Source organism: Microtus pennsylvanicus, chromosome 3 (assembly GCF_037038515.1).
Source record: "Microtus pennsylvanicus isolate mMicPen1 chromosome 3, mMicPen1.hap1, whole genome shotgun sequence".
NCBI lineage: Eukaryota > Metazoa > Chordata > Mammalia > Rodentia > Cricetidae > Microtus > Microtus pennsylvanicus.
This window is the reverse complement of record NC_134581.1, coordinates 13,193,975-13,208,202: the sequence shown is the minus strand read 5'-3', so window position 1 is coordinate 13,208,202 and position 14,228 is coordinate 13,193,975. Positions and strand designations below refer to the sequence as shown.

Here is a 14,228-nt window from a genome sequence, read left to right as displayed (position 1 = left end):
GATTAAAATTGGCATCTTGGTATTTTGCCTGTGCCAGTATTTGATTTAAGTCCAAACATTTTAACCCTTAATAGATGTGAGACAGGTGGCCTCCTCCAGGCCAGGGAGATGTCTCAGGAGAGCGTGACCGCAACAAAACGCAGCAGTGAGAAGTAGGTTAAAAGACAAAGAGGCAGAAGATGAGGGCTCTCTTTAGACTTCAGCGCTTTCAAATTGACGAGTAGCCCTACTTGGATGGCTTCAGAATTCATTTTTTACTCAAGTACATATATCAAGATGTGAAAATTATATGTGAAAAGGCAGAAGTGTAGAATTTTACACAAATAGACTATTCATAATTTATGTAAGATTTATTTCAATAAAAACCAGATTTTTTGTGAAAAAACTTCATCTCTCTCTCTCTCTCTCTGTGTGTGTGTGTGTGTGTGGGTGTGTGCGGGTTTGTGTGGAGCCTAGAGGTTGACGAGGGGTGTCTCTTTGCCCCTGTGTTGATATTATTGTTACTATTGAGGCAGTATCTCTCACTGAGCCTGTAAATTGCTGTTTTCGCTACAGTGGCTGGTCAGTAACTCCCTGGAAGCTGTCTGTCTCAGGTCCCCAGCACTGGAGGGACTATGTGACTCCACACCTTGCTTTTCACAGGTGCTGAAGATCTGAACTCAGGTCTTTGTACTTGAGTGGCATTGTCTGTTGAGATGTCTCTGTAGGTGGAGACTGCTTGTTTGTTCCTGACCACCCAGACTCGAAATAATCACACAGAAACTGTATTAATTAAAACACTGATTGGCCAATTAGCTCATGCATATTTCTAGCTAACTCTTACATTTTGAATTAACCCATTTCTATTAATCTATGTATCACCATAAGGCTCATAGTTTACTGGTAAGGTTCTCAGGTATCTGTGTCCTTCGGCAACTACATGGTGTCTCTCTGACTCTGCCTACTTTCTCCCAGCATTCAGTTTAGTTTTCCTGTCTAACTCTATTCTGCCCTGTCATAGGCCCAAGAAGCTTCTTTATTCATTAACCAATAAAAGCAACACATGTACAGAAGGGCTTCCCAGATCACATCTCTCTAAGTCCCTAATGGGACTTGTAAAGGCATCTCTCTCCCCAATGTCTTTTCCCTATCACAGAGTAGCTGCATATACCTCCATGGAGACCACTGTTTGAGAAGGCAGGCATTCAGTTTACTACTTCCATCTCACACCCTCCCAGACTGGCAGCAGAGGGTCTGAGCAAAACTTGCTGAGGAGCTCACAGGTTCAAGACTTCCAAATGATTCTGAGTCCTCAACACCTCCAACTCCGTTCCTTCACAATAGGTCAAAACCATGCGTGTGTGTGTGTGTGTGTGTGTGTGTGTGTGTGTGTGTGTGTATAGTATCCAAGCGGGAGTCATAAGAGTATTAATTCTCTGCTGACCATCCTGGCTCATATCTGAGATTCAAGCACTTGAGAGGCTGAAGCGAGAGGATTGGTGTGAACATGTGGCTAGCCTAGATTACCTAGTGAGTTCCAGACCAACTTCAACTACATAGTAAGTTCTCAAACCTACCCTAACACACCCACATGGGAAAAAAATTAAAGAAAATTAACCATATTAAGATGAGAACTTTAGTGGCTTTTAGTGCACTTCCAGTATTGAGAGAGCGTTACCTTCTCCATCCAGTTCCCAAGCATTTTACCACCCCTTCTTCCCTCATGAAATCCACATTGGTTGCATTTTTTCCCCCTTTCTCCAGCCCTGGTAGCCACCTCTAGGTTCTCCTGATTTTATTGATGTTTTGTATAAAGGGTTACATAATATCTGACTTTTTTGGGATGTTGCAACTTTTTTTTTTTTTTTTGCCACCCAACATTCTTTCTTCAAGGCTCAGAAGCCATATTTTATGGAAAGTGTCACAACGACAGCTGCAAAGATTAGAAAGACCAGCAGTCGAAACGGTTTATGTTCCATGCAATTACAAAAGCCCTCGCAGAAGCCCTTGCAGCACTCACAGAAGCATCCGCAGCAGCACTCGCAGCTCTTGCGGCAGCTCTCGTGGCAGGCCCCGCAGCAAGCTTCGCAGCAGCAGGATTCACCTGCTGGGTGGATATGGCTGCTTCTCTCTACCTGGCCAGTGATGTTTGCTCGTGGTCTCCCAGAATTGGGCACAACATATGCGGGCGTGGGTGGGACACAGGAGGAGGGAGCGGGTAGGATGAATGAGGAGGAAATGGTTGGGACAAATGCAGAGGACGGGGGCAATGCCTCTGGGATCTTGGACCTGGAGTTCTTGTTTCCCGTACCTGCTGTTCCGCTGCTCTTGACAGGAGAAGGCATTTGAATGACACATCTAGGGGCAGGTGAGCTTACAGGTGCCAACTGTTGGGTTGTCAAGATTGGGACAGTTGATGGGTTTGAGGCGTGGCTCACCTTAGGGTCAGCTTTGGTAGGGTTACTGGCTTTGGTGTCCACTTTTGATGCTTGGGGCTTTCCCGCTTTAGAGGAAGTGGGTGCAACATATGAGGAAGAGGTGGATGGGACAAATAAGGAAGTGGGCGGGACATAGGAGGAGGAAGTGGGTAGGATGAATGAGGAGGAAATATTTGGGACAAATGCAGAGGACAGGGGCAGTGCCTCTGGGATCTCAGACCTGGAGTTCTTGTTTCCCGTACCTGCTGTTCCGCTGCTCTTGACAGGAGAAGGCATTTGAATGACACATCTAGGGGCAGGTGAGCTTACAGGTGCCAACTGTTGGGTTGTCAAGATTGGGACAGTTGATGGGTTCGAGGTGTGGCTAACCTTGGGGTCAGCTTTGGTAGGATTACTGGCTTTGGTGTCCACTTTTGATCCTTGGGGCTTTCCCACTTTAGAGGAAGGCTGTGAGCAGGAGACGTTGCTGCATGTGACAGTGACCATAGGCTCCCTAGTTGACTTAGAGGAGGCGGGAGACAATGGGCATGCTGGTGGTTTTGAGGCTAGGCCTGAGCTACTCTGAACACAAAAGCCCTGCAGACAGGCCTCACAGTTGTTGCTGTCATGTGGGCCTTCGAGACCCGTGTCTCCAAGCAAAGGAATCTCAGCCATTTCCTTAAACTCTTCTCCATAGCACTTCCTCAGAATTCTGAAGACCAGATTGTTCAAGATCCTCGAGATGTTGTCCCAGCTGAACTCCGGAGCTGCAAATGGAGGCTCGGGGCACTTGTTACATCTCTGAGCAAAGACCCTCATCTTCACACGTCCCTTGCTGTTCTTCTTATACCAGCGCATGTGGAAGACCACCAGGACACAGCCAGAGGCCCAACTGCGAGAGCAGCTGGGGCAGAGGAACCTGTGGAGAACCAGGCGAGAGCTTCAGCCAAGCTGTGGGCAGGTACCGGAGGGAGAAGGAGCCTCTCACTAGCAGTGAGAGAAATGAACGAGCCCCTCTTCCTCATCTCCACCTGGTCACCAATATTCTCTGTGACCATTGTTAGATGCTAGTTGTGCAAACAGCAAGACGCCAGCCTTCTGACTCCAAAGGGACCCTGGGCATTTTCTAGGTCCAGTGTGTGCATTGTACATTTCAGAGGCAAGGCACACAATGGGACCTCACCACACCCCAGGACCTGGGGTTCGTGAGCCGGGACTGGAGCTCTGGTATCTGAACCCTAAGCCATTGTTTCTTCAAACATGGATGTAAATGTGTTCAAGGCTATACATGCCACAGCCTTCCAAGTATCCCATGCTGAAATGAACAAGTGGATATAAGTGAGTGCTAGGTAAGTCACCAGCAGGTCAGGAGAGAGCTGCAGCCTCCTGCCTCAGAGACATCCTGCCTGCTTTTGTTCCTAGGTCCCATGATTTGTAAATCCCCACACATCACCTTCCAGCTCTCTCTCTCTCTTTTTTTTGTGGTCCCCCCCCCCAACTCCTAATTTTTCTTATATACACCAGAGAATGTTGCGTTGTTTCTCAGGGCTTGCCTCCAACAGGGCGCAGAATGACACATCTTCTCAGCAGAGAGAGCATTTTCTCTAAGACATTTGCACAAACGCCTACTAGGAACAGTGAAGGAAGAACAGGGGAAGCCTATGCTGCCTAGAACAGGGGTTGTGCAAAGCCAGAAGACTGCAGTGTGGTGGAGACGTTTATTGTTCATCAAATAACCCATAAATGCCCTCTTGATTCAGTCAGCTTGGGACCATGGAACCTGCTGATGGGACTTGAGCAGCAGTCAGATCTCCTTTCTCAAGGCCCCAGCCCTCTCTGCCTAGGTAGCCTTGGGAGCTGTGCATTCAGTTAAATGCTGGGATTTGGTTTTTTATTTTTATGTTTTTTTCTATAGCTGTTGATCCTAACTTTGCTTGAGGCAAGAGAATCTGCAGTCTGAGGTGGGACGTTGGAGGAGGCTGGGCTGAACAAGGAAGCTCCTCCTAGGAATTTGTGCATGCTAAGTCAATGTACCACTGAACTACAACCCCAGGCCCCTCTTTTTCATGCTTTGATCTTAGCCTGCTTTCTTAGGACAAATGTGGAAATGAACCGAGAGGAGGAGATGCTGAGAAGCTAGCTAGCTCCGAGTCCCACGAAGTGTACTGGCCAGGAACCTTCCCTCAGTTCTGCACAAGGACCTGCCTGAGCTGTCCTGAGCTGTCCGCCACCCACACTGGCCTGGTCTCAGCACTCTTGCTCCACTGTGTGCCAGGCCAGAGTCCCAGGTTCTCAAATAAACAGACTATGGCTTTGCTCTGGAGCTTCCCAAGTCAGCTTCTGCTTGGGAAAGGGCCAGTCTCCTCACAGTGGGCAGCAGGCATGACAGATCTCAGGGCTCTACCCTCTCAGCCCTCTTACCTCCACCCCTAGGCTGTGGGGCACCTACTTTCTATGGAAAAGAAAGGGTAAAATGTTGGTGGTGCTGGGCGGTGGTGGCGCACGCCTTTAATCCCAACACTCGGCGGGCAGAGACAGGCGGATCTCTGTGAGTTCGATGCCAGAGCTACAACTACCAGAGCTAGTTCCAGGACAGGCTCCAAAGCTACACAGAAACTCTGTCTCGACAAGCAAACAAACAGACTGTTGGGTGGCCCCGGAAAGTCCTATTTGAGAAAGAATATCTTGGCTCGTAGTAGAAAGCGACATGATTGCTGTGAGGGCTTTGGGCCATGTACCTGTGATCTGTCCTGAAGAGTCTCCCCAGGATAAACCTGTCTCTTCTCAGGAACTCCAGGAAGAGGGAATCTTTCAAGGCAGGTAGGAAGTGCAGAGCCCCTGGAGTAACTGAGCCTCCACCCTCCCCTTCCCGACTGTCCCACTTCCCAGCCAGAATTCTTAGTATCTAGGTCTGCCACTGTCTTAAGTTCCTAGTAATGGGGCGAGATTCCCAGTCTCTAATAAAGCTGGAATTCCTTCCTGTGTTCTTCAGCGTGCAAGCCTGGATGGAGGAGAATAGTGATGAGTAAGAAACAAAGAAGAATTGTGCAGACCATCCCGCCTCGCTCACCTGGCAAAGGTCTTTTGCTGGTATTGTGTCCACCCAGGATTCAGAACATCAGGAAGAAGGTCCTTGTCTGGTGTGAGGGTCCATTTGTGCCATGGTTTCACTTCTTGAATCAGCTCCTGGAATACTTGTTGCCATACTTCTGTGTCTTCTTCCATCATGGCTATAGTGTGGTGGCTACGCTGGGGCAGGGTCTCCTGGATGGGGCAGGGTCTCCTGGTCCTGGGTAGGGTCTCCTGGGTTGGGGTAGAGGCTCCTGTGTGGGGACAGGGTCTCCTGGGTATTCCAGGGTCTTCTGGGTGGGGCAGAGTCTCCTGGGTAGGATTTCCTGAACTGGGGCAGGGTGTCCTGGGTTTGGGGTAGGGTCTCCCGGATGGGGCAGGGTCTCCTGGTCCTGGGTAGGGTCTCCTGAACTGGGGTAGGGTCTCCTGGGTTGAGGTAGGGGCTCCTGTGTGAGGGCAGGGTTTCCTGGGCCTGGGTAGTGTCTCCTGGGTATCCCAGGGTCCTCTGGGTGGGGCAGAGTCTCCTGGGCTCAGACAGACCCGTGGTGGGATGTAAGGTTTTCCACTTCAGAGAGTGAGGGTTCAGACTGGCAATCCCTTTGAAGATTTGGATTGGGACAGTGGTTCAGATCCTCTGTCCCAGGGGCAAAGGTCAGTTGAATCTGTTCCCAAGTTCAGAGGACAGCTGTGGACACCACAAGAAATCACACAATGAGCTGCCTCTGACACAGAGGCCCTGGAATGGTGGAGGTCTAACATTTAAACTCCTCATCCATTGGGCTGCTGGATTCCTGCTTGGGGCAAAAGGGGCCTCCTTGGGATTCCCATACCCTGGGAAGTCCTCGTTCATACCTAGCTCCTCAGGAGGATGGTGGCCTGCTGGCCCTGCCTACCAACCATGGCCTGAACAGAAGTCTCAGCCCCTATCCTCCACTTACCGGAAATCAAAGTTGGGTGTTCAGTCAGTGTGTGCCTAGGAGATTAGTCTCTGGGTGGGTGGGAGGCTGCTGGCCAGAGACCAACAGGGATCCTTTGCCTTCCTCCATGAGAAGCTTCCCTGTCACCACACACTGAAGAAGAAGAAGGAGAGGCAGGCAGAGGTGGCCAGTGCTGGAGCAGGCAACACTGTAGGAATGGCAGACAAGATTCTGAGTGTCCACTCCAGAGGACTTCATCCAAAGATAGGGTGGGTCTTCCTACCACCCAGTTGGACATAGATGTATTGCCCTGCTGGCTTCCCAAGCTGGAGGCTCCTCAGCCTAGAGGAAAGGAAGGAAACAAGGGGAGGGGCTTCCTGTGACGCTTGGAAACCAAGCTTTCCCCGGTTTTTCTCTGCTGTCTCTGCCCCAAATCACAACAACGTCATGGCCAGACTCAGATCACTATGGACCCTTTCCTTCCTGCCCTCATTTAGTTTCTCAATGCTGTTTGCTCAGTTATAAATTAACTCCATTTGGGGAAGTGGTCCAGTGTCTTTCTTTCTTGTTTTGTCCCTCCCCCTTTCAACCTCTTACACTGGGCTGTGTCCACCTGTTGTCTGCTTGCTTAGTTCAGCTCCCAGTAAATGGAAGTTCTCTGTTTGTGGTCAGCAGTGCCATGTTCTTCACACTTTGGGGGATTTTTCATAGGGATTTCACCATGTAAAACAGACTCCAGGGCAGGTGCTGACATGTTCCCGAGAGAAAGAAGGCCACGGTGTTTCTAACGCAGAAAGTGCAAGTGTCAGGGAACTTTGTTCGGGGCCCAGTTACGCAGTGTGGTTGGCCATGGGCTCAATGTTAAGAAGTCAATAACTGCATACATAACAGGACAGTTTTAGACAGAGACAACACGAGGGCTCCTGTTGATTGTGTGACTGAAACATGAACAAGGGATACAAGAACCTAATGGTAGTCCCCTTAGGAACAGTGGCTTTGTATTCAAGATGACACTGAGGACCGCCATGAGCAGTGAGAACCCACTGTTCTCTCCTTTGCCTGCCTTGTTAGCTTCCTCTCTTGCATTCTATAGGGGAATTGAGTTGGGGGAGCAAGTCTTTGCCTTACTCCGGTTTTTGTTCAGAAAGTTACTAATGCCTCGTTCAGTTAGCCAGCAGAGTTCCCAGACCCTCTGCTGTCTTCTAGTTCTGTTCCCCCACCCCCCACAGACCAAAGTCCAAAGAGCCTCTCTCTCTCTCTCTCTCTCTCTCTCTCTCTCTCTCTCTCTCTCTCTCTCTCTCTCTCTCTCTCTCTCTCGTCAGCCTGTGGTTAGGAACTGGTGTGGACCTTCTCCAAGTGGGTTGGATTTGTGACAGCCTGAACCAGGCGTTTACTTGTGAATCGGTGTGGAAATCACGGGCGTGTACAGATGTACTAGAGGACCTGAGGTAAGACCTGCTTTGGAAGATTTAAGGTTTCTGTGGCCACGGGGACACAACACAACAACAGAAGACAGGCAACAGGCCTAGCTGCTTGTCATTTACAACCCGATCAAGAGAAGGATGCCAGGTGAGCCCACACAGGGTGTCCAGGAACAAGGAAGAGCTAAGTGTAGCTATAGGGCACAGTGTATGTGTGGCAGTGGCCTGAGGGCACCTAGGCTTGCATCAGCCTCTTCTGGGGTAATGACCATAGACCAAAGCAACTCTTGTCGCCCGAGTCTAGCTTGGTGAACCAATGAGTTTATTGGGATTACTTAGGGACATGGGTGAGGGTTTGCTTCTATCTCCTCTTACCTTATATTCCTCTGTCCTCCCCACCATATCACTCCTGTCTCCTCCTTCCTAGAGCTGGAATTAAAGGTATGGGATCCCAAATGCTGGGATCACCTTTGTGTGAACTGTTTCTCTTTTAGACAGATTCAATCTCATGTAGCCCAGGGTGGCCTTAAACTAACAGAGATCCCTCTGCTTCTGTCTCCCAAGTCCTGGGATTAAAGGTGTGTGCCACCACTCCCTGGCCTCCAGTGGCTTAGATCTGCACTCTGATCTTCAGGTAAGCTTTATTTGTTAAAACACAAACAAAATATCACTACTGCCACTGAAAAGTCTGACCCCAGCACGGGTGACAAGTTCCCCATAGCTGTATAGCTGGCGCTCCCCCTTTGGTTAACTTTCTATCTCCTACATACTATGACCCCCTCCTGAGATAATGTGTAGTTGGGGTGGAATTATGTATGACTGAGAGAGGATGTAGGAGGGAGAGTCCGGAATCTCAGTCAAGGATCTAAGGACCCTCTCCTAGAATCCCTAGTATGAGAGAGTGGCAGTCACCGTCACTCTGATGAATGACAATGGATGTTACACTTGAAAATCGGAGTTTCTCTGACACTAGTCTGCCTAGGCTTCCCGTGGGTAGGCTCGAGGGTTCTGGAGCAGCAAGGTATACCTCATTTGTCCTTAGCTGTCATATACTGGGGCTTGAGGCTTTGGGGGCAGATACACAGTGGTTCACAATATGATGAACGAGGAATGGTTGGAGTATAGAGATGACCAGCTGCTGAAGAAGGAAAACTGACCAGACCCTCCACTAGTCGAAGCTGGGTTGAAACACCTTAACCAAAATTGTATTGTGAGATGATTCTGACTTACATTAGGTCAAAAGTGCAACAGCAGGTATCTTCACAATGGGGAGGCAGAGGGGGGCGAGACACAGAATCATAGGAAAAGGCCCTTTAGAGACAGAAGCAGACTAGAGTTAGGTCGTCAGGAGCAAAAGGATGCCTGGACCCTGAGGAGGCAAGAAAATTTCTCCCTAGGGCCTCTGGAAGGGTGGAAGGGCTGAAGACAGCTTGATTTTGGGCTTCTGACTTCCAGAACCATGAGAATAAATTTTTATTGTCATAAATCATTCAGTCTGTTGTCTAGCTGTGACAGATGACAGGAGCAACAGATACAGGCTCTTACATTCTATTTTATAAGGGCACATTTGTATTTTACATTGTGAAGGAGGCTGCACACACATCACAGATGGCTCAGCATGGACACCTGCCAAAGATGTGTTTGTTCTAAGTTAACCTTTGGCTTGGGCAGCACTTCAAGAGGAACGCAGCGAGTCTGGGGATGATGTGTGGGGACCACTGGGAGCTAAGGAGACCAGAGCCTCAGAGCTCAGAGCCAGCTGACCCCTGGCCAGAGGATGAAGGCTGTACTGTAGAATTGATTATGCTGCCATTCCCTATCATGTCTGTCAGCTGGAGATGAGCCTCCAGCAGAACCAACCGCTCGTTCCCACCGCAGTGTTTCTTTAGCGCCCTCTACTGAGAAGGTTTAACAAGCTGTTTGCTGTAGGCTCGCAACCGCTTCAGTTCCAGGAGATCTGACCTCTAAGGACAGCAGCAATGCATGCGTTGCACAGATATACATTGAGGCAAACACTCACACACATAAAATAGAAAGAAATCCTTAAAAATGACTCTATTAGCATATGTTAATTATACACAGTAGTGTATTTCATTATGACACTTTCACAAGTGGGCGCCATTCCTCACTGCCTTTAGTTGTCCTCTGCTGGGCCCGCGAGACTCCAGCAGAAAGCTCCAAATTCACCGTCACACAGATGGCCCTGGGCAGTGTTGGTGAGACACAACACAAAACAAAATAAACGGTCTATGGAGCGAGTTCTAGGACAGTCAAGGCTACACAGAGAAACCCTGCCTTGGAAAATCAAATATATATGACAATTGGAAATGACAACTTCATGACAGCTGCAGTATCACCAGACAAAAAGAAATTTCCAGCCCATTGTAAACTCATGAGAACACTGCACTGCATGTGGCTTACCATTGGTCAAAACAGTGGTATACAATACATAGGCTGAATACACATAGTTACAATTTTTAAAAGATTTACTTATTTATTTATTTATTTATTTATTTATTTATTATGTATACAGTGCTCTGCCCGCCTGCACACCAGAAGAGGGCGCCAGATCTCATTATAGATGGCTGTAAGCCACCATGTGGGTGTTGAGAATTGAACTCAGTTCCCCTGGAAGAGCAATTGGTGCTCTTAACTGCTGAGCCATCTCTCCAGCCCCTACTTATCTATGATTAAAATGATTATTTTATTTATTTATTATTATTGTGTGTGTGATGACTCAGGGAACAATCCTCAGGAGTTGGTTCTTTCCTTCAACCCGAGACCTAGGAATGTAACTCAGGTCATCAGATTTGGCAGCAAGTGCCTTTAATTGAGCAAACTTGCTGCTATTTTATAGCTATAATTTAGTACATATATACATATGTATATGTGTGTATATGTATATATACATACATACATGTACACACATAGTTTGCTGTTAGGTCCTAGAAATAACAGCGTCCCAGGAGCAACAAGCACACAGTGTTGCCTCTTTGTTTCTAAAAACCATTTCCTTAAAAAAGGAGTCAAGACGCCTTGGAAAAATTGTTGATTCCAGGGCTGGGGGGGGGGGAGCCTGGGGTACTGGGAAGTTTCTGGAAGAAAAGAAGATCTGGGTGTAGCGTGTACATATTTAATCCCAGCTCCCAGGAAGCAGAGACAAGAAGATGGCTGCAAGTTTGAGGCCAGCCTGGGCTACATAATGAAACCCTGCCTTCAACAACAAGCTAGAAAGAAAAGGGCTCAAGAAACAAAAGTGTACCAGCACAGAGGGGCAGAGGCCGACTTGACGGAGCTGTGCTGAGTGACACTGGGATGATCTGGGCCGTGAAACAGCCGCACGGTGTTTGTGCTGCCTGGTCTAAGTCAGCTTGACACAAGCTAGAGTTATTTGAAAGGAAGAAACCTCAATGAGGAAATGCCTCCTAAGATCTAGCTGGAGGGCATTTTCTTCATTAGTGACCAATGGGGGAGCCCAGCCCATTGTGGGAGGTGCCATCCCTGGGTAGGTGTCCTGGGTTCTCGAAGAAAGCAGGTTGAACAAGCCAGTAAGCAGCGCTCCTCTGTGGCCTCTGCATCAGCTCCGGCCTGCAAGTTCCTGCCCTGCTTGAGTTTCTGTCCTGACTTCCTTTAATGATGAACAGTGATGTGAAAATGTAAGCCAAATAAATCCTTTCCTCCCTGTGGCTTGAAAGAAAAAGGCCCTCAAAGGGAGTGACACTATTAGGAGGTGTGGCCTTGTTGGAGGAAGTGTGTCACTGTGGGATCAGGGTTTGAGGTCTCAAAAATGCTCAAGTCACACTCAGTGTCTCAGTTTACCTTTGGATTAAGATGTCAAATTCTCCAGCACGTGTCTGCCTGCATGCCGCCATGCTCCCCGCCATGATGATAACGGACTGAACCTCTGAAACCGTAAACTGCCACCTCAGTCAAATGTGTTCCTTTATAAGAGTTGCTGCGGTCATGGTGTCTTCTCACAGCAGTAGACACCCTAAGATACTCCCAACCTGCTTTTTGGTCACAGTGTTTTGCTGTAGTTATTGGATTATAATCTAGAGTATAATAAATACATCAACCCATACAGATACAAAAGAATGAATAAGGAATAGAGGACAGGAGCTGGGAAGTGACTGCTCAAACATAAAGACTTAGGCTCAGCTCCCCAGAATTGGGGGACTGGAGAGATCACTCAGAGGCTAGAGGCTGCACTCCCAGAGAAACCAGAGTTCAGTTCCCAGCACCTATGTGGCGGCTTACCGCTGTCTGTAACTCCAGTCCCAGAGGATCTGACACCCTCTTCTGGCTTCTTTGGGCACCAGGCACTAGACACTGGGTGCACAGACTTGCATTCAGGCAAAACACATAAAGATAAATGAGTAAATAAGATAAAACAAAATAAAAAAGCCAAGTGTAGCAGGGCCCATCTGCAACCCCAGGTCTGGGGAAACCCAGATGGGCAGATCCCTGAAACTCATTGGCCAGTCATTTTAGCCAAATGGATGAGCTCCGGGTTCTGCAAGTGACCCTGTTTCAAAAAATAAGATGGAGAGAGATCAAGGAAGACAGAGATAAAGGGAGTCAACTTTTAGCCTCCACATCCATGTGCACATATCTGAACACACCCAGGCACACCCATTAGCAAGAATATATTTCACACACACAAGACAAAGAAACAAATAGCATATCTGATAGCCCTTCTAGGAGGTAAAGCTTGGTTTAGCTCCTACCTCTCTTTCTGTGTGAGCTAGACTCACTTCATAGTGACTTCCAGGACAGCCAGGGCTTTACAGAGAGACCCTGTCTCAAAACAAACAAACAAACAAACAAAAAATAGCATACAGAGCAGAGAAAAGGGAACAGTAGTTTTACAATGGCGAAGGGCACATCTCCTATCCAGGAAGCACACACTCTCTGATAGGATGTGAAGTGGGAGGGGCTTCACTCTGTGGTAATTTTACCCCAAATCGACCATCTCTGTCTAGTCAGCAGATAAACAGAGGACACTCCTGGCATGGGTCTGGAGCATGCCCAAAGACTGTCAAGGTCACGAATCATAATAAACAACACAGGAGAACACTGGAATGCAGTGTGACTTGCTGGATGCCATCCTAGAACAGAAAAGGGATTTCAATGGAAAAATTGGTGGGCTCTAAAGAAAGCCTGGAGTTCAGTTAGTAGTTATAGAACAATGTCAGCTTGCTATTTTTCTTAGATTTATTTATTTTATGTGGATGAGTGTTTTACTTGCATGTATGTCTGTGTGCCACCCGTGTTCCTGGTGCCTCCTGGGCATCCAATCTCCTAGAACTGGAGTTACAGATGACTATGAGAGCCGTGTGGGTCCTCTGCGGGAACAAGGGTTCTTAATCACTGTGCCACCTCTCCAGACACCAGCCTGTTTTAATCAATAGACCTTGGGGCAATGGTAACACTGGGATATCCTGGATGAGGGAATGTTTGGGGGACTCCCTGAGAACAATGGGAAGACCTGGAGATCCTGGATGAGGGATGTATGGGGGGTCTCCTGACTCACTTTGCGAAGTTTCTGTGAAGCTTGCCGAAACAAAACGTTTTAACCATGAGTGTTTGTGGCTGGGCGTGGTGGTGCACACTGTTAATTCCACACCTCAGGAGGCACAAGAGAAAGATCTCTGTGAGTTTGAGGCCAACCAGAGCTACACGATGAGACTTTGTCTCAAACAAACAAACAAACAAACAAAAAGACAAAAACAGAACCGGGTGTCTGAGGGCTGAGATTGGGCTTCCTGAACATTAGTTTCTGTAAATTGGAAGATATAGTCTCTGCCGGACCTGACCAGGCCGTAATGAAGAAGTCAACAGGTACAGGCGCACACCTGTTGCCTGTCAGTGGGAAGAACAGGGACCCAGAAGTATCAAGCACCAACCTCTAGAGGGTGCCTCAGTTCTGCCCACAGGACTGAGCTGGACTCCCTCGTTCCCCCTGGTAGACTTTGCAGGACTTGTTGGCCGTTGGCTTAGGAGTTACCCACTTCACTATGTCCTCTCAGGATCTTTCAGCTCAGATACTTGATTCTAGGTCTGGCAGGGTGAGTCTTCAGTGGGTCCGGGTGCAAAAGCTCGCTGTGAGAAGCCAACCCCGGAAACGCCTTTCCTTCCAAAGTTGGTTCCAAATTCCTCTTCTCATTTTTCTGGTGTCTCTTCTTAAGATGGCCACCGGCCTTAGAATAGTCTAAGGCAAGTTCTCTGGGACGCTGGCTCTTGTAGGCTCTTCCTGTGTTCTTCCCCGGGGAGTGCACGGGGCTCCTCCTGTATTCTTCCCCGGGGAGTGCACGGGGCTCCACCTGTGTTCTTCCCAGGGGAGTGCACAGGGTTAGGCGTCTCTGAACTCCTCTCTGAGGTTCATTCTGTGCCCTTGGTTCTCCTTCTGGGAGAAGTGAGTGTGT

General features: G+C 48.4%; 1 protein-coding gene across 2 annotated transcripts; it reads right to left on the bottom strand.

Moving 5' to 3' along the window:
- Window positions 1–1,716: 1,716 nt before the first annotated feature.
- Window positions 1,717–6,826, bottom strand: Rtp3 (receptor transporter protein 3). 2 transcript variants are annotated; one of them, XM_075964414.1, is made up of 3 exons: window positions 6,404–6,826; window positions 5,467–6,150; window positions 1,717–3,315 (listed from the first exon to the last, which is right to left on the bottom strand). In XM_075964414.1, the coding sequence occupies exons 2-3, from the start codon at window positions 5,622–5,624 to the stop codon at window positions 1,875–1,877; spliced, it is 1,599 nt and encodes a 532-aa protein (XP_075820529.1). In that variant the 5' UTR covers window positions 5,625–6,150; window positions 6,404–6,826; the 3' UTR covers window positions 1,717–1,874. The 2 variants fall into 2 exon arrangements, with proteins under 2 accessions (XP_075820529.1, XP_075820530.1); XM_075964415.1 differs by having other exon boundaries at window positions 5,467–5,719.
- Between the last annotated feature and the right edge of the window lie 7,402 nt (window positions 6,827–14,228).

Coding starts and splice junctions, on each gene's coding strand:
- Rtp3 (XM_075964414.1), bottom strand. CDS start 5,624: ATGATGGAAGAAGACACAGAAGTATGGCAACAAGTATTCCAGGAGCTG. Junction 3,316..5,466: donor CAGCAAAAGACCTTTGCCAG/GTGAGCGAGGCG, acceptor GGTTCTCCACAG/GTTCCTCTGCCCCAGCTGCT.